The 26,691-nt window shown below is 36.3% G+C and overlaps 2 protein-coding genes across 3 annotated transcripts; one reads left to right on the top strand and one right to left on the bottom strand.

Moving 5' to 3' along the window:
* Positions 1-225: 225 nt before the first annotated feature.
* On the bottom strand, positions 226-6,361 carry LOC128203163 (trafficking protein particle complex subunit 4-like). The gene is made up of 5 exons (XM_052904493.1): positions 6,147-6,361; positions 3,324-3,495; positions 2,857-2,960; positions 2,052-2,178; positions 226-1,006 (listed from the first exon to the last, which is right to left on the bottom strand). Exons 1-5 carry the CDS (start codon positions 6,319-6,321, stop codon positions 934-936), a joined length of 651 nt encoding a protein of 216 aa, XP_052760453.1. The 5' UTR covers positions 6,322-6,361; the 3' UTR covers positions 226-933.
* A 55-nt stretch (positions 6,362-6,416) lies between these two features.
* On the top strand, positions 6,417-26,330 carry LOC128236834 (uncharacterized). Of its 2 annotated transcripts, none has more exons than XM_052951959.1 (23): positions 6,417-6,544; positions 7,167-7,390; positions 7,668-7,801; positions 8,786-8,879; positions 9,718-9,941; positions 10,521-10,644; positions 10,993-11,138; positions 11,313-11,400; positions 11,862-11,945; positions 12,276-12,462; positions 12,927-13,063; positions 14,353-14,416; positions 14,771-14,853; positions 15,467-15,595; positions 16,414-16,594; positions 17,108-17,282; positions 17,542-17,773; positions 18,729-18,848; positions 19,549-19,737; positions 20,071-21,546; positions 23,029-23,166; positions 24,338-24,482; positions 24,863-26,330. In XM_052951959.1, the coding sequence occupies exons 2-23, from the start codon at positions 7,196-7,198 to the stop codon at positions 25,696-25,698; spliced, it is 5,181 nt and encodes a 1,726-aa protein (XP_052807919.1). In that variant the 5' UTR covers positions 6,417-6,544; positions 7,167-7,195; the 3' UTR covers positions 25,699-26,330. The 2 variants fall into 2 exon arrangements, with proteins under 2 accessions (XP_052807919.1, XP_052807927.1); XM_052951967.1 differs by having other exon boundaries at positions 6,443-6,576.
* The last annotated feature ends 361 nt before the right edge of the window (positions 26,331-26,691 follow it).

Raw genomic sequence — 26,691 nt, 5'->3', positions numbered from 1 at the left:
AAGACAATTAGGCAATACGATTAAGATCAATACACAGAGGTTGTGTACAAATACATGGTGGGGGGTCACTTATGGAAGGCTTAAACTAGGCCTTTAAAATCTAGAAAATGCGAGTAGTGGACAAGTTTATAGTTTTGGCAGAACAATACTGACATCAACAACACCAAGGATCTGTCAATATCTCAACTTTTTTGAAAAATAAGACGAGCTAAAATGTGAAAAAACAACATTCTTTACTTTTATTGTACATAAAAAAGTACTTCACATATTGCACAATACATAGGAAAAGTTTATTCATTTATGAATCAAAGGCATTTCTTTGAATCAAGTCACAGCACAATGGATCTTAATACAGCTATGACTAAAACAGGTACTGATACTTTCATGATTAAATGCTGCATTCATAAGAGAACAGCATATCTCAAACTTAAAAGGAACTTACATAGCCGGTACACTTTTACTACAGGAAACATACACTTGAATTTCTAGAATCTTAAATTTGTTAGGCTCAGCAAACATATGAAAAATTGGTCCCAAGAAAACCCTTGCAGCACATTCTCTTAAGCATTTGTTTTCATTAAGATCATTAACTTATCATTATCAAGACGTTGGCAAATATGGGCCTTGATGATTCAATTGATTTTGTAATAAATGGCACCAAGTGTAATATTCTTTTCATCACATGAAATATTCGTCTCAAAATATTTTTATTCATTTTTCAGAAAAGTTTTGACGCTTAATGAGTAGGACAAAATGTGGTCAATGTCAAAATTTATTACACTAGAATAATTTAAGAAACATTTACCGTCTTGTGATAATATTTATATTTTTTTTACTAAAGTTATCTGCACATTACTGCATTGTAATTCCAACTTTCTCAGCTTCTTTCCAAAGCCCTGAATCACAAAACGCTCATGGCTTGCTCCCATTTTTCTACACATTACTGATTCCCAATCTCTCTGCTTGTTCCAGAGCTCCCTGGAGGTTGGTATCAAACAGATCACATCTGAAAAGTAATTGACACACGTTTAAAGTGACACTCTTATTCAAAATCAATACATACACATGTATAACAAACATAAATTTTGAGTGATACACCCTCAAATACTTACTAAATAATGCACTTATGGAAAATATTAATTACTATGAACAATATTATAATCGTGTATTTAAAAGCTGAAAATGCAAAAATATTAAATGATTGGTGAATGCTAAAAGATTTACTGTGATCTACTATCGTCTCATAAGGTAGCAATACCATGTTTTCCGCACATTTCTTTTTATTTAAACTCAATATCCTTCATAAGCATCATTGTTTTCGACATTTGTTCATCCTTTTTGGTATATTAAAATAATTGCATTAAATGTGTTAAATCTTATCTGGGAGAAAAAGTGTATCTTTAACAGATCCATATTTCATTGGGCCTGAGTAACATCAATCATAGCGGTCTGAGACAGATCATTGGTAAGGGAATGAGACAAATCTTTAAAAAATACATTTATGTAAATGAACTTAAGTATACTATGCTTTCAAAATCCTGTTGATTACGTTTTCCTTCATATTAAAAATTATAGACATTTATGGTTAACATGTCTGCACAACATACATTTTCTTTTATTTGCAACTATTTTCCTTACACAAATTGAAACATGTTTAAGTATGTCAAATACATATAAAAGATGTTTTTGTTTAATTTGTAAACATTTTACATGTTAAGGTCATCAGTTCTTTCAGAGAAATAAGTAGAGACAATGTCATAGCCAAGATGCCATTAAAATTGATGGCAGTAGACTAAGAGTCAACATTGCTCAAAAACTTGGCCATTGCTCTATTACCATTCAAGATGTTCAAACAACATAAACATGTTGGTACACAAGTTTCTAGAGGCAATACATACATTTACAGGAATGTCAAAACTCTGGCTTTAATAGATGTGGAGTCATGCATCTTTAACAATTGAAGAAAAAAAAATACAAACTTTGGCGTTAGTTTTTTAGGGTAATCTGTCCACTATGATTCAAATTATCCCGCAAAATTATTAAGTACAAACCTGATAGGCATGTCCAGTGAGTAAAAGGGATTTTTGAGGGCAAAGTCGGCGTAAGTCTCATAGATCTTCTTCAGTAAGATATCCACAGCTGCTTGTTTCGGATCAGCTATCACAATAAATTTTAACCCTGAAATACAAGATCATTTTAAAGGGATGCAAATTTTCAAGGGTCAACATCAAAAAAGGTGATTTTGTGTGAAATGTGAACATAAAATACTAGCTACAATGATAAAACATGATCACAAGTTCAAATAAGAGTTCAATTGTTAATTATTATTTAAATATGTGAAAGAAAGAAAATTATTTTAATGTCTATTGTACCATATTGGAAATATTGGATATAGTTTTCGTTATTTTCGTCCATACATGTACATTACCTCTCATATTAGAATGGTACCAAGAAGGCGGAGGTTAACTGTTCAGTAAAAAGCATGCATATAAATAACACATACATGATGATTTAAACTTTTAGTTTCAGTCATACTTTGGGATGTGACAGGGTCAAGCAATAATGCAGCCATTATATGGTGCAGGCACACATCTGATGATTTATAAACTCAACAACAATTAAATACATGATAGTTAATGAGCATTGTCCTTGACAACATGGTTCACCCAAAACCCTTGTGTTTAAAACTATACATTTATGGGAATTATTAACTATATATTTTATATTTTATATATTATTTCATAATATCTGGTTGTGGCTGCAATGACTCCTACATACAACCTTTACTGCTGCTGGTGGGGTATACGTTTGAAAACAAGCCAACTGAACATTCCTCAATGAAAGGTAGATTTATACCGGTCATGGTCTGCATGCAGTGCAGTTTGAAGACGTCGGTCTCCAGCATCTCAATACCGGAACTTCTCGCCTCTGGGGAGAGCTGGGAACCAATAGCAAACAGTCTGCAATAGGAAAATGGGATTGTTCCAAACATGATATCAAAACGATGTCAACGTGTGTTGCTTCAGTCTGAATTAAATAACTTAATTGAAGGTTCATTCTGTCAGATAGAATTTCTAAATTCCTTTTATTAAATTTAAAAACTTTTTTACTTAGGAACAACAAAAAATAAAAGCATGAGATATGAGATAAGATGGGATCTGTCCTACACAGTCTTCACAAACTTAATGTTTAAATTGATAGGCCCTATATCAAATAAATTCAAAGCAGTGCCAGTAGGTATCAAAAAAACCTTTGTAAGTTATGTTGCTTGGTATCTTAGTGCATAAAACCCATATTCTAATATAAGAACCAAACACACTTACGAATGGAACATGCTGGCAAGCATGATTTTCTCATTGGTGGTCAGTTTTGGTCTACCAAACTTGAGGTTGATTGGATAGTTCTCCTCGTGCTGCAGAAGGTCTGTGATGTCACGCCCGTCCCATAGTCTACCGTCTGTAGGAATGCCGTTAATCGCGATTAGTGTGTTGCCCACTGGAAAGGAGAATGTGAATCAACTTCATAGGTTTATAGATCTGCAGAATTATACAATGTGCCATTTTAACAGTGTTGATTTAATATTTAAATGATGTTAGATGATGTTAGAGACATAACAATTGATTTTTCAAGTGTATGTTAAGATACAATTAAAAGGCAGTGAAGATCAATCTATTTCTGCAGGATGGTAAACTAAGTTATTAAGTTAAACTAAGTTATTCAATGAACACACATTGTAACAGCAGATAAAAACAAGACTAACAGTTATTTGAAGAATCATGAACATAATGTCAAATTATTTAGACTAATGCTCTTTGTTGTATTATTAAAGTTAGCCACAATAGTGCGTATTGGGATCTTTTTTTATCATCTGGACATTCATTATGTTCCCGTTAATTAGGGATACAGGTTAAAAAAAAACATACTTGCCACCACCTGGGCTACTAAGATTTTGTCAAAAAAAGGAAAGGAAAGAAGAAGTGTACACAATTTATTAACCTAGGGTAACCTGAAGTATTTGTAATTTACAGCAACAGATACTTGAACATAACTTAAACCTCTGTCACGCTAGAGCCGTGTTCCCATGGCATCTAATAAAAATCAAGAACGCTAATCTGCGCGCAGTGGAATTGCAAGCATCACCCTGCTATGCAGTGGCATCTCCAGTGAACATGGTGGGATCGCATAGAACGCCAAGCGACAGGGCACACTTTGAGCATGCCCAAAAGAAACGCTGTCGCTCGGCATTCTTAGTTTCTAATAAGACAGCAGTGGGTTCGCCGTGAGGTCGCCATAGCAGCCCAGTTAGGTCTGCTACAATGCCACAGGAAGATATTTAGTGCCTTTGATAAACAAAAAAGAAACTTTTTTTTGTTTGTTTCCTTTTTGTATATCAAAGGCACTAAATATCTTCAGATGTGTTGTTCATCTCATTTTATGTACCCAAAATGGTTTTCATAAACATTTTAGTGACAAGCAATGATTCAGACGCCTGTGCGCAGTGCATGGGCAATGACAACTCGATGCATGCGGTGGAAGCGCTGGGATAGCGCCATGAGAATGTAGACAATCGCCAACTAGATCTCCGTATGAATGCTGAAGAATGCCATGGAGCTTCGTAGAAACGCCAAGGTCGCTGGGAGAATGCAGTGACTTGCCATCTTAATGAAAAAAATATTTCCTGCCATCTCACAGCACACTAAGAAATGTAACAACGCCGTTCAATTGCAGTGGCATTGCAGTGGCAACCCGATTAAGTTTGACAGGGGCTTAAATATCTACACAGTAGCAATAATTTGGGAAATGCACTACTCTCACTTTCCCTATTGTCAAAGTAATGAAAGTCTGAATCAGATGTAGATTCACAATTACTTAACTTAGAAGAAGTTGCAAGCACGGATGATCAGTAACCAAAACACTGTTGAAGCAACAAGATTGTTCTTGTTGTTTGTTTTTAATGTATTTTGCATGTATTTATGTTTTTCAGCTGCACTTTGCTAGTCATCTGGCCAAGGAATGGCTGGTATAAAACGCCAGTGGTAGACCGTAGTTTGACTTTGTAAACAGGAAGTGAAATTGTTGATTTTGCAAAATCTTATAATGATTTGTAAAACAAGTTTAAAAAACAACATTATAATATCCCGTTGGCACAATGTTATGTGAGAGGTCTCATGTTGTGGGGTAGTCTAAAATAATAGACGTGTTATACGGGATTCTTCTAATCCCTAATGTCCAAACTGGTTTGTGCAAAATATTGAAATTGTATTTAGTGAAGTATTTTATGTTTGAAATGGATAATAAAGGTTTATTTCATATTTTACCATGTAAGTACAAAGCTATTTTGCATCTACCTTTCCAACAAAACGAAACTTGACTGACACAGACAATAATTATGCCAAGCGGAACAACTCGACCCAATTGTAATAACTCGACCACCTCCGACAAGCTTCGTGATAGACCTCGTAAATACAATCGTAACAACTCAGCCATGACCGAAGTGCTCCGATTGTTGTAAAACTGTGAACTGCAGCCCTTGCATTATGTTTTGACAGAATGAAATGAAGAAAAACCCTTCAAACTCATAATTATTTGATGGATATTTATTTTTTGTGTACGGAACTAATATAAAATAACATTATCTAGTAATATTTCTTGTTTTTATGATATTTTATGGACGCATTATGCTTTAACCCGGAATCCCGATCAGAATAACTACCAACTTTTGGTACAAAACAATTTGTATTTGAAGGCTTTACCATATCAAAAATCATAAAAAAAAATCCATCAACGTACATTTATTTGGACTAGTAGTAGTTGTGGGGGAAACCAAAGTCCCTGGAAAAAACCTACTTGTCCAGCTTGATACACACAAACCAAATTCACATGCGCCAAGGCTGGGAATTGAATCCAGGTCGTTGCCTTTGTGAGAAGACAGCGCCCTAACCGGCAACCCTTCACTTTATTGGATAAGTAGACTCACTATGTTTACTTAAACATCTTCTTTCCGGCCCCCCCCTTTCCTTCCGCTTTCCCACACCTAGCTAAAGAACTTCAGCAAGTATGTTTTATATTACCTTTTGGGACGTGTTTAAACATCAAAAAATAAATGACTACAAAAGTTATGGAAGCGAGAACTATCCCACACCCACCTTTGATACCATCTCTTTCACCAAAAGCAACCACAATTTTTTCATCAAACACTTTCAAAGTGATTTCCAAAGGAAAGCTAAACGTCTTCTCAAATTCTGGGCGGGAGACACTGTGCTCATGCTGGTAGATCAACCCGCCAGCCTTGTTAATTATGTACACACTAAAAATTGTCATCTTGTTGACATTTTGTGGAGAATTCAATGTGATTATTCAGGGGGAGTAATTCAGTCACTCAGCGGGTTGTTCCCCTGTGTTTCGTTCCCGTGCGAGGGCGCCTCAGTTCGCGTGAGGACCCGCTTCATCCATTTTGTGTGTCGAACCAACAATTTTTCGCCTCTGCTATTGAAGAGAAATTCGTCTTATTTCTCAACAACGAGTTCATTCAACTAGCTGCCGGGTATATTTATATGTCAGTTATCTATTCCCCAGGTATTTTGACCCATTTTTTCTGTGAAATATCAATTTTGACGTTTTTTTTGCTGATGTTATTGGCCGCCATTTGTACTTCAGTTTTTCGACACTTCGTACCCCAACATACAATACACCTCGTCCCAAACTTTGAAAATGGTTTCTTTTGTATATTTATTATTGCTTTGATTAGATTTTCAATTGTATATGTATGTACTATTATTCTAATCGGTGTGATTATGTTCAGTATATAAGAATTACTGGATCATAAATTGATTTATATTTTAATAGCAGAAATGTATCGCACTAGTCAATTGTAAACCATGCCCCCCCCCCCCCCCCCCCAAGGTCTGGGGATAGCTGGGAAAATGTGCTGTGTTTTTACCTTCAGTGCCGGGTGAATGTGGTGGTTTTGTCTTCACGCCATATATAGCAGGGAATGGGCCTTACTTAGGGTCCCTTGGGGTGTGGGGTTTTTACCAGCAATTCGTTACTGCAGGGCGGGGATTTTGCAAGGGCTTGGCTGGACCGAGAGTCCCATCTATTCCCAGGACCTGGGAGGGCCGTGTTTACAATTGACTGGTTCATAACTGTTCTAATTCTGCTTTCAGGTGTCCGGCTGTGAGCTGCCATTGTCAACATGGCTAGCTCGGACGAGATGGTTGGTGATAACATGATTCCTCTTGGTGCCGAAACAATCCAGTCCGGGTCTGTTGACGCAAACATGCACAGCTATACCCTAGATGCTGAGATGGCCACCACTGTTAACTACGGGCAGCTGAAGCCAATCATCATGACCATGGCTAACATGGCCAATGTCTCCGAAGAAGTGCAGGTCAGTGATCAAAATAAGCGCTTATAAGTCGGCAAGCACAAATCAATCCATTGTTAAATGAAATAATGTTGTTGTTTATTTGTTTGCAAGTTGCGGGTAGAAACGAGTATATGGTACATAAGGGGGAAGTTGGTCACACCCTTAAGCATGTGAAAAAATAAGTTTATTTGCTCTTTTTTCAAGTTGTGGCTTTTAATATTATATAAATAATAACATGAACAATCAACATTTTCATATTTATATTTGGGTATGTTAAATTTTAATATCTTCACTGAAGGTGTCAACACAAGAGGCCTTCGAATCACCAGAACCAGAGCTGTCTGAAAACGTGTTGAGAAGTCATCTGTTGTCCCAGAAACTACTTAAACAGGGATATAAACCACAGAAGCTGAGTGAAGTGTTTGAGGATAGGTAATAATAAGTGAGCATCCATAAGGTAGAGACTGGTCTATTGGTATTGATGTCAGCCTCTCACCCAATATATTTGAGTGTTGAATCCCCCTGTGACGACTTTCTCATGACCTCTCAAAGAGAGTTTTCTAAATAACGGTGACCTTGGAAATGGACTCGGAACGATTCGTATCAGTTACAATTATATCAGCTTTCAGTCATCTTCACTTTAATGCTAAATTATAGTTTTTCATCAATGGAAGGCCAATTTCACTTCAGTCATATAATGTTGTCTTCATTGCCTTAAACATTATTGAGAATGTAATTCTAGGGAGATTGATCTTCCCTCAAATTGCAAAACATTTCAAAATTAATGAGTTGAAATTAAGTAAAACTGATGAAGTTTGACCATTTCAGGCTTTTTCTGCCCATTTTGGGAAAAAGACATTTTGGGAATTTTTGTGTTGTGAAAATGCCGAAAGTGGGAAATTTTACGGTGAAAAGAAAAAGCTGTCTAGTCTCCTGCGAATTAGGAAATGATTTAATATTAGTTTATTTTCGCTTTAAAAGACCCCAAAAATATCAATTCTTGGGGTGTAAATATCTATTGAAATAAATCATGACAGATAATATTTCATACTGATCTCTGAATGTGATGAAAATCAATGATTTCGGAGTTCAATTATCAAATAAACTTTACATCACATGATTTATTAGGATGTTGAAAATGAACCAGAACAGATAAAAAGACTTCCAAAAAAACAAAAAACAAAACAACAGAAACTATTTTTGATTGGGATTTTTTTCTGAGGATTGGGAAAAATATCTTATATTTTGCTTTGGGAATGGGTCCGATAGTCGGACTCGTGTGTACTATAGAAAAAGCATTTCGTAAGTGTAAATTAGATTAAGATAATTTAGAATCGAATATCAATATATTATCTACCTTATATTGAAATTAAAACTTTACAAGTGTAATTTGTTGAATTTGTAAATGTATTTCAGTGACCATGGTGTGACCTATGAGATATTGAAGGGTGGAACACGCAGGGGAGGAGACAGACTGATAGACAGCTTGGGGTTTATGTACAATCTCAAGGTATCTTCCTCTTGCTTGCAATGCTTATTGGATATCAGTCTTAAAAAAATAATCTAGGTTTTCAGAGAAAATATTTGTTCAACTTCAAGTAAAAGCTCTTATTGAGCCCTGTTAATTTCAAACGGTTACAAGGTTTAATGACCACAGATCTATGATAATTGTTTCAAACTTCAAAATTTAAATTGTTGATTACTTTGCCCAACATAGTTTTGGATAATCGGAGAAAAATCGTAATCAATAATTGAATCAAAATAGACAACAATACTCGATCATACCCGGAAATTATCAAATGTGTATTTTCTTACTATTTCATTGCTTCATTTTTATTTCCGTAGCTTCTTTCTCTTATGTATTTCAAAATTGGCTCATATAGAAAAAATAAAGAAATGAGTTATTTTTGTACATTCATAGCACCAATATGAAAATTTGCTTTAAAACTCAACATAATTCTGTACACATGTGTTATATGTTTTTTAAGCAAAATTATAAAGTTTGATGAAAGTCAATTAAGGAAGATCATAACTGATTATCCCAAAGGTTGTGCTTCGATCAACAACTATCTGATTAGATTTGATTATATTTGATTAAATTAATGATCGAGCCATCACTAGTGCAAATTGTTCTTCTTTAACACAACAAAACAATATAACACACAGGTATTTAAAGTAAAATAATCAAGTTTGATGAAAGTCATTTATGGATGATTATAGCACCCTCTTTCCATAAATGATTATTTGATTATATCCGACTATCAAGCAATTACTACTGCAAAAAGTTCTTCTTTAACAAAATGTGTTTTTATGTGTCGAAGCAGTTAAAGATTATTATTGTTCTACAGAGAAGTGGAAGCCAGAAGTCGCACTACAGCAAGAAAGATGTGACATATTGGTGGTGTGCTGTAAGAAACAACAAGCTGCGATGTCCTGCAGTCGTCGTACAGAAGGGCAAGTCGTTCATGCGGGGGAAGAGAAAACATGAGCACCTGGTCGGCCAACATACACCCAAGCCTCACAGACACGGCGTAAATCAGCCGACAGTGTCAGAACAGATCACACCTAAGAGGTGGACATTAACTTGATTTTAAGTGAAATTAAGTTTTACGCAATCATTTTCTAAAGCTAAATAATTACAATAATAATGATTTTATTCCAGACATACATCAGATTCTGATAAATTTCAGCATTATATGAATGGAAATCTTATTTTATAAAGTTTGATCTTAATGATTTTCATTACTTTGTACTTTTGTAATATCTTGCATCTACTTGGTGCATGTGTTTGTTGCAAAGAAAATGATACTGTTTGATGGTGTTTTTTATGGCTATTTTTTTGTTTTCCAAGCAGTTAAATTTTGCAAAAACCTGATCAAAGCTAAACAGAACCAATTTGTAATTGCCTGATCTAAATTTGCATGAGGAGCAGGGATAACTAATTAATTATCATCTGTTTATGGGAAACTAGTTAATGGCCACTCTTTGACTGGCACAATGCTCAAACACCCTGTTAATCCCATAAATATAAAGGCATCTTCTTTAACACAACAAAATGTGCTTGTATGTGTCGAAGCAGTTAAAGATTATGATTATTCTAATTAATCAGTCATTAATCCCTATATTTCTTGTATCAATGCCTATATTCCAGGCGTGTGAGCAGCCAGAAGAAGCCGGTGCTTGGGAACCACAGTTACCGAATTGTCAAGGAAGGCTCTAAGGCTGGCATGGATCTTCTTAAAGACAAGTTTGGATACACTTTCACCCTGAAAAAGGTGACAGCAGTTTACAGTGTTAACAAAATTAATCTTAGTGTAGTTACCAACTTTGGGATGAACAAAACCCAATCCTTAGGCCATCAGATTTTATTTTTAAGCCCTGCTTGATAAAATTGGAAATTTGAGAAAGCCCAGAAAGAATTTTACCAGTACAAGGCTAGTGCTTATTTTGACCAGTGTTGTAGTTCCAGACCAAAGGTGTTCGACATTTAAGAATCTGGTACATTTCATGGATTTTATAGTGAACCTGTGTGAAAATGAGTATTTAAAAAAGTTTCAACACACTAGAATTGTATGATAACTTTTAACAGAAATACAAAGGAGTTTGTTTCTTTGTGATTTCAGATCTGTAAGGATGACACAAAGCGTTACTGGATCTGTTCGGTACGCAACAAGCATCTGCGATGTCCTGCCATGGTGATACAGCGTGGAAACGAGTTTACAGAGGGCTCATTAGAACATAAGCACTTGCCCCAACAGAGATATCCAGCGTAAGTTGATTTTATATGCAGTGTGGCTAATTTGAGTTAAAGACAAGGAATACCAGCTGGTAAATGAAGGAAGTGTTAATCCTCTAATTTTATACCAGTATCTGCTACAGTAGTCCTCATGCTTTGATTTTAGGTGTTATATCGATTGACGAATTGATTCTATGTTTTCCTCAGGGGCCCTCATGATATCATTCCAAGGCATGGCGTACATGAGGCGTACAGTGATCTGGATGAATATGATGACGAGGAAGAGGGGAGTGAGGTATGTATATCTTAGGGATGAAAGAAAGTTATGGTATCTGTTGTGGATGTGAAGTCGTCAAAAGATCATAGACTTTTGTGGTTTTCATGTTAATGATTATTGCCAGCGAGATCCCAGATATATTTTTATTATTCTTACCACCACAGGCCCCTGTTTCAAATGCCTTAAACTTTTCAATCAACAAGCTATTAACTCACTAGTTACTGCTTGGTTATAGTCACATGGTGTCAAAGAGAGTCACACAAAGCATATGTGTTTACTCAAAATGCCTGAAATTGCTACAGTTTCTCAGAGAAGCAGATCATGTCACTTATCATACATTGTCTGATGTACCTTGAGAAAGTCTGACAAATATTTACTAGTGCATGTTTTGCATGATTGTGCTGAAATTTGATATTTTTTAATTATGTGTCATGTAGGAATAAGGTGGAAAAAATGTTATATTTGTCCTTTATTTCCAGGATCACAAGTATATAGAGAGCTGGGAAAGCTCTGCTCGCAGGAACTCAGAAAAGAAATATCTTCTGAACAGGGAACGCAAAAGGGTTAGACACAATTTTCTCACAGACAAAATTTCAATACAGCCTTTACTTGAATGATTTATCATTTTTACCAGACTTGTAACATTACCGTAGATCATTATGACATAAAAAACATTGCAAACACACAAGCTAATAAACAAAGAAATAATATTAAACAGAATCATAATAGTTATCATACCATTATAGAAGGCTTTGTATCACAATTTTAGAGCATCAGTTTTAGATCACTGATACACCTCTATCTTACAACTGGAATGCATGTTTTTAATAATTCTTTGTTTGCATTTTTTTTTTACCCAGCCCATTATAGATTTTAATTGTTTTCATTTTCAGAAAGACCACCCTACATTCCTTGGTCCCAGCTGTACCATCAACCTGACAAAGTGTGACACACCTAACTGTAATTGTAAGATGGTCCACTGTCCGTTCTGTGACCCGAGCCACTTTATACCTGCCAAGGCAGGACGGGTGCAGGATCACCTTGAGTTGACCCACTTTGCTCATGGTGTACAGTATGATGGTAAACGTTGTTCATGATTTGAACTTTTAAATTCCTATTTCTTTTTGCTGGAAGTCAATATCCAAAGTTTTGTGCATGTATAATGAACTGATTGATGATTGACTGTAAAAAGATATTTCGGTATTATAAATTGGGCTGTAAACAATGGTCAAAATTAGGATAAGTCTGCAAGCCCTGCACTGGTTAAATGCCAATCAGTAGTATATGAATTCTGTCTTGTTCATCCAAAAAACTAATTTCCAATGCCAGTGTAAACACCATTTTGGTTTTCTTATATTCAGGATTAATTCTTATATCAGGGTTGAGAGCTTTTTACTTTCGACAGACTATTGTACAGTTGCTCAGACGTTTGCATCAAAACAGTAAGAAATACCTTGAAATTGATGTAAATTGTAATTGACTTTGTAATCTATTTCAAAAGTGTCCTAAGCTGCTTTACCTGGTCTTGGTCATTTATCTTGCAGATCTGATGATTGTGAAATGTTTCCAAGATTGTAATGTGGAGAGGAACTTCGGCCATTACCACTGCGTGTTCTGTTACCAGCAGATCCTCAAGAGGAATGCGTATGCCAGACATATGCTTCGACACATGAGGAAACTGGTATGGGAAACATTGCTGAATTATAGTTATTAAACAGGAGTGGTTTAATGAAAAAGGTTTAAGACATTCCTAGCTATTTTAGGAAGACTTTATAATTTTCCATGAATGACCCCATAACACCCAATTTGTATTAACATGTCATACTTGAAATTATTTATAAATCAAGTGACAAAAATAAGTCTAATACTGGATTAATCTATGGTTTTAATTCTTGTCTTGTTCTTAGGAACAACTTTATTGTGCAAGTTCTGCCAACGAAATTTGATATGTTTAGTTTAAATTTTATGAAAATACATTGAAACAATACATATTATACTAATATCATTGTAAGAATCGATATACATGTTTGTATTTTTCTGTCCAGGGTATCCCAGACAGACTGCTGGTACTGCCAACAACATATATAACATGCTGTATGTTTGTATTTTCATTGCCAGGGTATCCCAGACAGATTGCTGGTACTGCCAACAACATATATAACATGCTGTATGTTTGTATTTTCATTGTCAGGGTATCCCAGGCAGACTGCTGGTACTGCCAACAACATACATATCATGCTGTATGTTTGTATTTTCATTGCCAGGGTATCCCAGACAGATTGCTGGTACTGCCAACAACATATATAACATGCTGTATGTTTGTATTTTCATTGCCAGGGTATCCCAGACAGACTGCTGGTACTGCCAACAACATATATATCATGCTGTTTGTTTGTATTTTCATTGTCAGGGTATCCCAGACAGACTGCTGGTACTGTCAACAACATATATAACATGCTGTATGTTTGTATTTTCATTGTCAGGGTATCCCAGACAGATTGCTGGTACTGCCAACAACATATATAACATGCTGTATGTTTGTATTTTCATTGCCAGGGTATCCCAGACAGATTGCTGGTACTGCCAACAACATATATAACATGCTGTATGTTTGTATTTTCATTGCCAGGGTATCCCAGCAGATATAACATGCTGTATGTTTGTATTTTCATTGTCAGGGTATCCCAGACAGACTGCTGGTACTGCCAACAACATATATAACATGCTGTATGTTTGTATTTTCATTGCCAGGGTATCCCAGACAGACTGCTGGTACTGCCAACAACATATATATCATGCTGTTTGTTTGTGTTTTTGTTGCCAGGGTATCCCAGACAGACTGCTGGTACTGCCAACAACATATATAACATGCTGTTTGTTTGTATTTTCATTGCCAGGGTATCCCAGACAGACTGCTGGTACTGCCAACAACATATATAACATGCTGTATGTTTGTATTTTCATTGCCAGGGTATCCCGGACAGACTGCTGGTACTGCCGGACTCCAAGTATCCTGATGTCATTAATGCTTATGGTAAGTAGTAATCAAGTGTTACTTACTTTTGTTCAACATTTGCCTGCCTTGATCTTGGTAGCTTCTTGACCAAAAATATAACTTGATATCAACTAGGATGCATAACTTTTTGTATTCATTTTGGCAAAGATATAATGGCTGTATGTCATACTGGTTTCTCTTTTACAAATTTGCGTTGGAATCCCTGTGTCCTTGGTGCGTCCCCACACTGGTAGGAAAACAATCCGAGCCTTTGACATGTGCAAAGAATATATTTCTTACAAAGCTATTGCAAAATGTTTTGTTAGTTCAAATGTGTGAAGGGTTAGTCATCATCCAGCACTATGAATTTATTGCTGACACTTGATATTTCAGGGTTTGAGATCCCTATCTGTAAGAAGGCCCAGTGTAGCACTACAAACACCAGGGACAAACATTACCACTGTCCACAATGTCAGGTATGGGTGCAACTAAATTATCAGAACATGTACGATGTATGTGAATGTTTTTATGGTTTGAGACCAGTCCATATATATCAGCTTATTATTGACATAATTGGTTTAGCTTGAAATTAAGCACTTACACAGTTACCATAATAACATATTTTCCAATTGTAGAACTAAGGAAATTCAAAAATAGACTTAGGCAGTGATGTGTGTAAAATATGGGTTGAATGTGATGACAATTTACCTGCTAACCAATGCAGCAAATTGTGTACATGTTTTATTGGCCTAGCTGGTAACAGTCTTTGGCAATCATTTAAAAAACAACACACATTGACCCTGCTTGTTTCATAAATGTCCCCCAAATCAATGCATTTACATTAGATCTATTTAACTTTTAGTCTATACTTATTTATTTCTGCTCAGTTGTAAAGACTGCTCCATGCTAATAGGAATAACTCTCAAATCCATTTCATGGATGGAAACAAGTACTTGTGTCCTCTTTGAGGGGCCATGAAAAAGTACCCTTGGTGGGGATCAAACCCACAACCTCTTTGGTAATTTTCGAGCTTCTACTGGGTATACAACTAAAACACTCTAATCATCATGATTTTCATCTCATGTCTAGGTGCTGTGTAAGGAGAGAAGCCTTACAGTAAACCATCTATGGAGATGTCTCCAGCGGAAGTCAGACGCCGATCCAGCTTCGGATGAAGAAGATGTGGCCACTACTTCAATCAATGAGGCTCAGCTCAATGTAAGAGGATGCTGTTGTTATCTTAAAGGCACAAAATAAAAGTTGATGCAAAAACATTCTTAATTTTTAATGCATTGTCATATTTAACTCATTTGACTTTAACGATACACAAAAAATTGAGGTACAGATAAAAAGTAAAAGCCTTTGTAAAAATGAAATTAACTTAAAAGCTACATGGCCACAAATTCCCTAGATAAAAAAAGCATCAAAATTTCGTTAATATTTTTTTATCTGTACGTATATCATATGCTTTTTTTTGTTTGTTCATTAAAGTCATATGAGTCATAAACACGATAAAACATTAAAATCGAAAAAAATAAATATTTTTTTGCATCAACCTATGTTGAGTCGAATCTACAAATAAGCTGTACATGTAGTTCTCTTATAGCTCCGTAACCATATTATAGTATCAGTTTAATGCCTTGTGACCCCTTGCTGAATACTAATATATGTAAAAAAATGACCAAATATACATACCTAATCTTATTAGTTTGTATATCTATGCTTTATTTCGACAGACATTTGTGTATTTGTTTTAGACTGTAGATGATTTTTCATAATTGGGTCAAGAAATGGTATGATCATTGTTTTAAAACAGAACTTGAATTTTAAGGCAATTCCTTGAAATAGTTGGCGAAAAAGGCTTGAATTGTATCTCATCAGAACTGTTGGAACCCTGTCTCTGTTTCAGCCTCTATCAACTGATATAAACTTGACACTTGTTGGGAGACATTTGTGCTATGTTATTGTTCTGTTGTTGTTTTTATTCAAGGCAAGATAACAGTACAAAATACAATGCCAAATATTTCCAATTTCAGCTGCATTTCTCTCACTTCAAGAGCTTCAGTGACATTCCCCTAACCAAGTGTGAAATAGCGGGCTGTTGTAACAACATGTACCATTGTCGCCTCTGTCCCAGTACACAGTTTGTCCCCACATACAGACAACATCTTGTGGCTCACTATGTCATGCACTGGAAACAAAGAGTCCCATATAAAGGTAGGCTATTATGGTAAAAGGTTGTTTAGCTGTAATTTTGATCTGATCAAATATAAAACTTTTTCAAAAAGTAAGAGCACTCTCCTCTTTCTGTCATGTCAATCAGGTCTAATAAGGGACTTTGGTAGGTGGTTTGCTACGGATAAAGACTGAAAAGTGTTTCAAATTTGGGACAATTTGGTGAAGGGATATAACTTGTTTCACTATTGTTGACGGACATTAATGTCATGGTACCCCACAGGTGACTGTATATGAGTTATCCAGGCTTGTAAATACTAGAGCAACAGACTAATTTTTATATTTTTCTGAGCCTGTGACATTTGAAAGGTCAATATCATGCATTAAATCATTTAATTGACTTCTTTTGACTCTTCCTGGGTAAAATGTTAAAATATTTGGTGGAATGTCAGTGACTCTCTTTATGGGCACCAGTTTGGATTTCCACCTGAGAATGATTGATATCAGCTTAGGCTGTTGAACATAATCTCAACATAAACTTAAACTTATTTTCAGGTTTCAGCATCCTGAAGTGTTTCCAGGCATGCGAGGGGCTGGACCGGAGTTTCTGTAAAACTCGGTTTCACTTTCACTGCCCCATATGCTGTAAGATGATCCTTACCAAGGGATCATTTGAGGATCACCTCCGTGGCTGCCATCTCTTCAAGTTTGGCGAAAACCTTGTAAATGAGTATGTGTTATATAGTATATTTTTGTTTAAATGGTGTTGTAAGCTTTTCCAGGTTTTTAAAAAAATAGCGTATTTATAGCATTGTGTGTGCATTGTTGTACAAAATCAATGTTTATGGTGATGACTTGGACACAAACCATATTTACATGTTAACTTGTAATAAAGCCCACTTAAAGCCCACTACTCTTGCTTAAGTATAGTGTATTTTCTTAAAATCATTTGGTAACATAAGAAGTCAGGTGTTTTCTTTTTAATCCAGGCTTCTCCTTGAAAATGCTGCAGACGATGATATAGCTCTTGCTGAAGAGATGACACAAATCAACGAGAATGTGGAATACATGGAGCATGTCGTAACCTCCCAAGCTGTTGCACAGGAGGAGTTGGCACGGAAACGGGTTGGAAAGGCAAAGGCGAGATGGAAGTCAACATATGGTGGGAAGTTTCGACACGGACAGACCAAGACAGAGAGGGATCTGAATAAATTGATGAAGGTTTGTGATTCGAAGATAACTTTCTCTTAACTCATTTAATATTTATCTTGTTTGTTTTTTGAAGAAAGAAAGCCGAGGTATTATCGAAAGTTATTGTATACGGCCCCTGGTGCATAGTTTGAAAACAGTTATTCAAATGAAGCTTGTTACACATGTTGCAAGAGACAATATGCATATGAAAAGCAAGGTACGGTCAAAGTGCGCTATGTTGGAAGTTGTTGGGGACATAACTGAAGTACAAAAAATGTCAAACTTGACCCAAGAAATTCGTTTGACATAACTGGAACATGGAGATAACAGAGTTCGACATAACGATTCCGCGATTGTTAAGTAATGCCCTTTTTTACACCTGAAACACAAGAAACGCGCATTTGTGTACACTCTGTGACGCTTTTGTTACTTGATTATGACAAAATATGTTGATTGCTTGAACATGCAAGACCCTTTCCTTCTGTATAGATCCTGATCCACAATGAGAGGAAGTGCAGTGGACAAGAACCATAACTTTGTTTTAGCTAATTACAGAGTTATTGCCCTTTGTTACTTTTTTCTTGTCCGGACATAACTTAAAAACTACCTGATGGAATGTAATAAAACTTTATACAATGTTACAGCACAATAAGAAGGAGTTCAGTGTACATGAATTATTACACTGCTTTAGCAAATTACTGAGTTATTGCCTTTTTCTGTGTTTTCTTTTGTCAAACTTTTGTTCGGACAGTAACTTGAAAACTACTAAATGGAATTTCATAAAGCTTCATACAATGATAAATCATAATGAGAGGCGGCGTTAGGGGATATTAATCACCTTCAGTGATAGCTCTATTTTCATATTATATTTAGTAAAAGTTAAAAATAAACAATTGCAAAATTATATCAAACAACAATAGCCTTTATGTAAAAATGCTTTCCAACCATGGGTGATGGTCAACAAATTTATGATTGAACATTTCAGGTCGTGAAGTCTGAGTTAAACGAGATGTTGGAGGGTGACTCGGAGGCTGCGACTGGGGAGACTTATGCTGATGTCGACCTCACTGATGATATACTGGGGCTCAATGTCAACGAAGATGAGGTGAGATACTTTTTGGATGGGTCATACAGAGGGGATGGGGTTTACCGTGCATAAGTTGATAGAGAGAGCCAATAGGTGCTGCTTGGGACATTAATGCTGATGGACCTCACTGATAATATACTGTGGCTCTATGTCAATGAAGATGAGGTGATGGGTATTGTAAAGAGGGAGTGGGGTATAAAAGGCATTAGTGAATAGACTCAAAGGCTTGTATGGGGTAAACTTACCCTGATGTCAACGTCACTGATGGTACACTTGGGACCATTGTCAGCGAAGGTGACATGAGAAACATGTACTTAGGTATGTTTATAATTAAATATACAGAATGGCATGGTAGTGGATTGGTTGATATACCGTAATGATGTTGTGATTTTCTTTAAATTGGCCATGTGACCTTAACTTCTTAATTGACCTAAATGTGTTTTGTGAATACAATTACTTGCATGGTTCACAACCTCAGCGACATAAAAGTTATATTAGTATTAGACAAAGAATTGTACTTTGTTAACATATTAAAATATAGACCAGGAAAAGTATGTGTGTATTAACTTTTTTGTCTATTTCAAGTATTTGATCTGGCGACAATGATATTCACTGAGAAGCTATCACGACCTTTTGCAGTCAACTCTGTACTTACAGTATATACAGTATTATACAGTATTGTCTCAAGCCAGATAAAAAAAAATCCTCTCTTTTTTAGATATTTGACCTGGGCACGATGATATTTTCGGAGAAGCTAGTGCGAGCCCTGCGGTCAACGGCAGCTGTCAACTCTGTCCTGGGTAAAGTCTCAAATCTGACCAACACTAAACTTACGGAGGAGGACGGGCGATACATGCTGTGTGGCAAGATTGATGACATGCTGGCTGCTAAGGAACTCATTGTTAAGGTAAACCCTTACACACTACTTTTAGATTAAACAATATTAAAAATAATTTATTAATTTTTCAATATAAACCTTCAAGTATTTGAATAAAGATAGATTCCAAAAATCCAATTCTTCCTTGAGTACTTGCACGTCCCTAGTCTTAAAAAATGATATGTTTTAAATATTTCATTTTGGTCAATAGCCTGTTTAATTATTTAGAATGAAATCTCAACTCATTAAGTTTTCCCCGATAAATTACTAGTCAGAAAAGGCATTAAATAGTAGATTCTACGTAATTAACCTATTATTAAAATAACACCAAGTCACTTTAAGCAAACTTTATAAACATTTCAGACAATTAGAGGATCAGAATCAGACTTTGAAGAGGAAACATCCCCGATGAAGACAACTACAAGATCTTCAGGAAAGAAGTCCAAAATGGTTGGTGAAGAGTTGGACAATGGAGGTAAAATAAAAACCCAAAGTAAAACAGAGAAACCCAAAGGAAAAACTAAAGGCAAGATAGAAGTTGTTGAGATTAAGAAAGAAAGAGGCAGACCAAAAAAGAAAGGAGACAAATTTCCATATTCAGAAATAGAAGAAATAATTGAAGCTTCGAAGAAGACTGAGAAAGGGAAGAGAGGGCGACCACCCAAAAAGCTTGCAGCTCCAACTCAGAAGAAAAATACAGATAAACCTGTCACTAGTACTCCAATAGCACCCACTGCTACACCAGGAAGGTATAGTACCAGGGGAATCAAGAGGAATTACTTGGATATGAGCATGGGGAAAGTTGAAGTGAAGGAAGAAGTCATGTCTGATGATGAGGTTCAAGATGATGATGATGATGAGGAGGAGAATGAAGAGGTTATAGATGAAACTCCTGTGAGAGCTAGAGGTAGGAAAGCTGGTGGAAGGAGGGTTAGGAAACAAGAAATTGAAGAGGATGAGTCTTATGATCAAGAAGAAGAAAACGAAGATCAGGAGGATGAAGAGGGAAGAGAAGGGATAGAGAGTTTAGATGACAGTGAACAAGAGGAGATGGATCAGACATCGGAAAATGAGGAAAGTGCTGAACTGGACAGTGTTGAAGAGTTGGATAGAACTGCAGAGGAGAATGGTGATGAGGATAACGAAGTTGATGGAACTCCAAAACAGAAAGAAGTGGTTTTTGATGCAGAAAAGGGTAAAGATACTGTGGACATAGCAAGAGCTAGGGAAAAAATAACAGATTCTACAGTGAAAAGTTTGAAAACTTCAAATGTGACATCATCTGTGCCACTGATTTCTAAAGTTGGAATACGGCCTGTGAAGGTCGGAAGGAAAAAAGATAATGAAGAATTTGAAGAAGCTCTGAATAGAAGGATTGGAAAAGCAGCTGAAAGGGTCACTGGTGACACACTCATGTGTTCATTGTGTGATGAATATGTCGCAGAGGTCTTCTCAGACCTGACAAGTCACTTGAAGACTTTCCACCACGTGTATGAGCCTCCCAGATGTGATGTATGTGAAGTGGACTTTGATACCAACCAAACCTTAATGATGCATATTGAGAGAAAACATGGTCCGAAATTGCATAGTGAAAGGTTCAAGTGTACGTTTGATGATTGTGGTAAACTTTTTCAATCCCAACCAGCACTAACGGGCCACATAAATAGGGTACATTTGGAGCAGAAATCTGGGGCTAGCAATAAAATCTACACTTGTGAGATTTGCCAATATGAGACAATCTCACAGGAGGAACTCTTGGATCACAAGAAGCTGGATCATGATGCAGATATTAAATGCAAGCCATGCAGTCTAGTCTTTGACAGTTATCAAGCTCTGAAGGTAGGGATGAGATTTGAACATATAATTTAATGTATGTAAGGTAGTAGTATGATATAAGATTAAATATAGTAAGATGATCAACGAGTGCTTTGATATTACATTTTGGTGTAGTCATTGATTTGAATTAAGACTTTCGAAAATACACGTCTGATGTTTTACACTTATGGTAAAATTCAGTATTTAAGCAAGTTCAGAACATTTACCAATGCAGTTTGTGTAAAACTTTCATCTTTAACCTGCTTGAATATAAGACCACATTTTTAGCTCGACTATCGGAAGAATAAGGAGAGATATCCTAGTCACACGAGCATCGGCGTCGGCATAACCACTTATGCTTGCGTAACACCTAAAATATTTTCAAAGTCCATTGACATCTGGCTTTAAAACTTCACACGCTTGTTCACCATCATGCCCCCAAACCTGTACACAGGAGGAGGTCACTGTATCAAGCATTTTGACAGAATATTGCCCCTTTTTCTTCTTAGAATTTACGTTAAAGTTTGCGTACCACCTCAAATATTTTCAAAGTCCATTGACATATGGCTTTGAAACTTTGCACACTTTTTCACCATCATGCTCCCAACCTGTACACAGGAGGAGGTCACTGTATCAAGCATTTTGACAGAATAATGCCCCTTTTTCGACTTAGAATTTACGTTAATGTTTGCGTACCACCTCAAATATTTTCCAATTCAATTTATGTAAATATCTTAGCACATAATGTATTGCATTGAAATCTAATCTTACAATGATCCATGCATGTTCGGCCAAATCATTTCAATCCATACACCGAAAAGCGGCCGAATAGTCGAGCGTGCTGTCTTTGTGACAGCTCTTGTTATATAATATAGAGTGTTGCAGTTTCACAAGCATTGTTAATATGAATAAGTTTTAATTAAAATATCATTGTTGATTTTGAACATTGGTTTCTAAAAACTTATTCCAAACAGTTATTACCAGGCCCATCCATATTCATGAATGCCTCATGGTTGTGTTTGGGACTCGAGATTAAAATCTGCAAATTTTAATACTAGGTAAAAAGTAGCTGTATATGTTACAATGTACAGGCTTCATTATCAAGTATTTAATCCAGAAATAGGTTTTGAAATGTTGGTTTTCATTTCAAACAAATATGACCCCAGAGATCATGATTATAAACTGTCTCAAGTGTGAGGTCAGACACAAGTGACAAAACTGCAAATCTTCATTTCATTGTAGTTTTCCATCTAGTTGAGTATTGATGGTGATAGCTGCTGAATTTCATTACTGTATTGATGATGACATTGTACAAAAGAGGAATAAAAATGATTCATTGTAATTTAATTTACTTTTCCGAGTCGGAGTCTGGACTCTGCCTTCAGATTGTTTGTGTCTTGGTCTTTTGTTTAGCTAAGATGGTTTGAATTTGTAATAGCTCTGCTAAAAATGCAAAATGAGCAGAACAAGACACAGAAAGCTGATTGAGTATGTATTTCTCTGTAGGCCCACACTGATCAGGTTCATGATGGTGAGCTGTTCTGTGACCACTGTGACCAGACGTTCCCTAACCGCCCCGCCCTGCAGAGACACATGAAACAACACAGCTCTACACACGCATTCACCTGCCATATCTGTGCCAAGGTACTGAGATATTTTCACTCTTGTTTGACAGCTTCACTTTTGACTCATCTTTGTTAAAAGTCAGTATCATTCATCAGTGATTTGATAATTTGATAATGATAAATCTAATCTGTTGTACCCAAAGCATCACTGCTCTGGTGTATGACAATGTGTTAGGTCAGCTTTGGTGATATTGTTGTCAGCATGCAAAGACTCTTACCTTGGCTAGAAATCAAAACTGTCGAGAGATATTCAAATGGAACTTGGTATACATGTTTCCAGAGAAAATACTAGCATGTAAAAATATAGGCTCATAACTGTGGCCTTATTAATTGTCATGAAAGGCCACTTTTTTCACTGAAAATAACGAGATGGGATACTGTTTAGATTTATAAAAAAAAAAGCGTGACAAATATCGTTTCAAATTTCCTACAAAGTTTGATTAGTAGGCAAATGAATTAAGCCAGGTAAAAAAGACATTTTTTCAAAAGCATGATCAGGTCATTGTCATTATCTATCGAATTGTTTTGATAGGTAAGATAGCAAGCAATAAAATGACCTGTATGTATTTCACCACATTGATACAAAAGGCCTCAGGAGTGCAAGGCATTCGGACATGGGTAAACTATTATGCTTATAAGACCTCATAATATATCTTTACTCATAGATTCTTTACATGATCGCTTCTCTAGAACTTGGCCTCAAGAGCCACAAGGCTCTAACTGACCTGGGAGGGAACATAATGCTACCTATTTGGTGATTAAAACTTGAATCTTCTACCCATTTTAGATGCTTTCCATGAATCTACTTGGAATGTTTTAAACTGGCCTTGGAGGGAACATACTGCTACTACTGTGATCATTCAAATCATGAATTTTGTACCCACTTTAACTGCTTTCAAACAAGGTCTCCTTTGGACATCATCTCGAGTCCTGAATAATACAATGAAAACGACACAGACGAGCCCTGAAGTCGAAAATTCAAGACAACCCTGCCAGGCCCAAGACAACAATGAACTTTAGACATAACTGTATGAACACCACATACACAAATACAAACACTATGCACAGACCACACACTCATCTAAATAACATTACCAATTAATGATGAGATTAAGACACAACCATACTTGGAGTGAACATACAGCTACCGTTATACTGATAACAAGACTTAGAGTTTGTAATAATTACAGGTGCTGTCCACTAAGGCATCCCTAGAAGACCATGTGGAATGTCACAAGCCGGCCTCAGAGCGAACATACCGCTACTTCTGTGGTTATTGTGGGAAAGGATTCCGGATCAAGTCAAACTACGAAGATCATCTTAATAAACACACTGGTAAATAAGAGTGTTGCTTTCCTCGTTCCTTGAGAGTGGTCTATAGATCTAGATGTCTGCCTCACGGCTAGAGGTTGTGTTTCCAATCCTGGCTTGGGTCACTTTCATGGCCTCAAAATTGACACCACCTGGCTGCTACCTTAGGAACAGACTTGAGCATGATTAATTTTGGCTTATGACCGTCTTCACTGCTAAAATAGAAATGGCAATACAACAGTTAATTGTGATAAATATTATAGGTCTCTGGCCCCTGAAAAAAGAACATCGGTACAACTTTTATGTGCATAATGATAAAACATGTAATAAGTTATGGTTATTTTTACATTGTATTGATGGTCAATCATATAAACTTCATGTAACACCATGTTTAATTTTCACAGGAAACCGCCCCTACAAGTGTGACCAGTGTACGAAGATGTTTGGTTTCCGCTCCATGTTAAAGAAACACAAGAAGTTTGTACACTCGACAGAACGGCCATACAAATGTGGCTACTGCATGAAGGGTTTCAAGTTCATGAACCTTCTCAACAACCATATGGTTATACACACAAACACGAGCAAGCACAAGTGCTCGTACTGCCAGAAGGTTTTTTCTGTAAAGTCTTCTCTTAAGTACCACATGAAGAAGTGTGGCCAAGTCCCAACTACCATTGTTATACAGGGTGTACCAGGTAGCACATCCATGGCTGGGAGGACACTACCTCCACAACAGCAGCAGCATCTGCAACAGCCTCAACAGCAGCAGCAGCAAGAAGTGATGGTGATACTCAACTCTAAGTCTGGTCTTCCTACAAACATTGTCTCTGTCCCTGAGTCTGATATTCTTTCAAGCGCTCTTGGACTAAGAATACAGTCTGACCATTCCCAGGGCCCCTCCATTGCTAATGCAAGTGACATATTACCAGCAGGGCAGTCATTGCTAACAAACAATGTTCTTGCTATGGGCTCAAATAATGTTTCTATGGCTACTAACACAGTTATGGAGCCAAATACAGTTACTATGGATGCAAACAATGTTGCTATGGAAACAGAAACTGTTGCTATGGATACGGGCTCGGTTGCCATGGGTGACAGTTTAGATACAGAGGTAGGGAGTTCTGGCCTTGAAGTTGAAGTGTACGCATGTAGCGAGTGTAACGCGGCCTTTGCCTCGTTTCAGGAGGCAGAGACCCATGTTCTTACAGCCCACCCTGCTGTACCTTTCAACAATGCTTGAAATGATTGAAAAAGCTGTCTTCACATAAAACTTGAAATGATGTGTACATTTTGGACAAACTTGAAGTATTGCAATTTAAGAATATGCTTTATATATAGAGAGAGAGAGAGATATAAGTAAATGTAGTTATTTATATTTTAACTGTGAAAAACACACACTCACTGTCTTTGTGATATTTAGCTCCTTGAGAAGATGAACTCCTATAGTTAGGACTGGTGTTTATGAGACTCTATGGTAACCAAATAGTCATCTGTATTCATAAATGTATTGCTTTAACTTTACTTGAATGACTGATGTGATAATAATAATGATGAATGTATGATCTTTTTGAGTAAATATGTTTAACTGCAGATGTGAAGCTATTTAATTTGTTCTAGTTTAAATTCAATGATATTATTGATTGAAGTATTATAGACAGTTGTTATGAATGTTGAGATATTCTGTATAAAATCAAATACTAAGGATATATTGTAAATTTCTGTTCATGTGCAAAGCAATGTATTGAATATTTTGTTAAGTATTATCATGACAAAACTATTTAAGATTGGCATGTTGATGATGTGTTGCATGGTTTACTTCTTATTTGAATACATTAAAGTGAAATACAAACAGCAGCACTTTTTTGCTGAGTATGAAGGTGTTTTAGCTAGTCTTTTTGTGTTGACTGCAAAGCATGGCAAGAACAAAGGGATAGCTTTGTAAGGTGTCGCCGTCATCGTCACCATGGTCGTCACTTTTATCTGATCTTAATGACTTTAGAAGGACTTGGTTAAGAGTCTTCATACTGCATACCGTTTTAATGTTCGTGAAGAGAAAAAATCCCGATGTATAATATGTTTATAAAGAAATGTTAGCCAGACTCCTGATAACGAAACACAACAAAAATGATTCGCTTCCTTTCGATTGTGAGTGGTCGCCGGGCAGACACAGTGGTTATTTTCCTTTGCCAATGAAAAGCAGTGCCTTCTATAAGTGACCCCCCCCCCCCCAAAA

The sequence above is a fragment of the Mya arenaria genome, chromosome 1 (genome assembly GCF_026914265.1).
Source record: "Mya arenaria isolate MELC-2E11 chromosome 1, ASM2691426v1".
In the NCBI taxonomy this organism is placed as follows: Eukaryota; Metazoa; Mollusca; class Bivalvia; order Myida; family Myidae; genus Mya; species Mya arenaria.
This window is presented reverse-complemented; position numbering and strand designations above follow the sequence as displayed.

Coding starts and splice junctions, on each gene's coding strand:
- LOC128203163 (XM_052904493.1), bottom strand. CDS start 6,321: ATGACAATTTTTAGTGTGTACATAATTAACAAGGCTGGCGGGTTGATC. Junction 2,961..3,323: donor CTTGCCAGCATGTTCCATTC/GTAAGTGTGTTT, acceptor TTCCTATTGCAG/ACTGTTTGCTATTGGTTCCC. Junction 1,007..2,051: donor TCACTGGACATGCCTATCAG/GTTTGTACTTAA, acceptor ATTACTTTTCAG/ATGTGATCTGTTTGATACCA.
- LOC128236834 (XM_052951959.1), top strand. CDS start 7,196: ATGGCTAGCTCGGACGAGATGGTTGGTGATAACATGATTCCTCTTGGT. Junction 11,401..11,861: donor ACGAGGAAGAGGGGAGTGAG/GTATGTATATCT, acceptor CTTTATTTCCAG/GATCACAAGTATATAGAGAG. Junction 21,547..23,028: donor ACAGTTATCAAGCTCTGAAG/GTAGGGATGAGA, acceptor ATTTCTCTGTAG/GCCCACACTGATCAGGTTCA.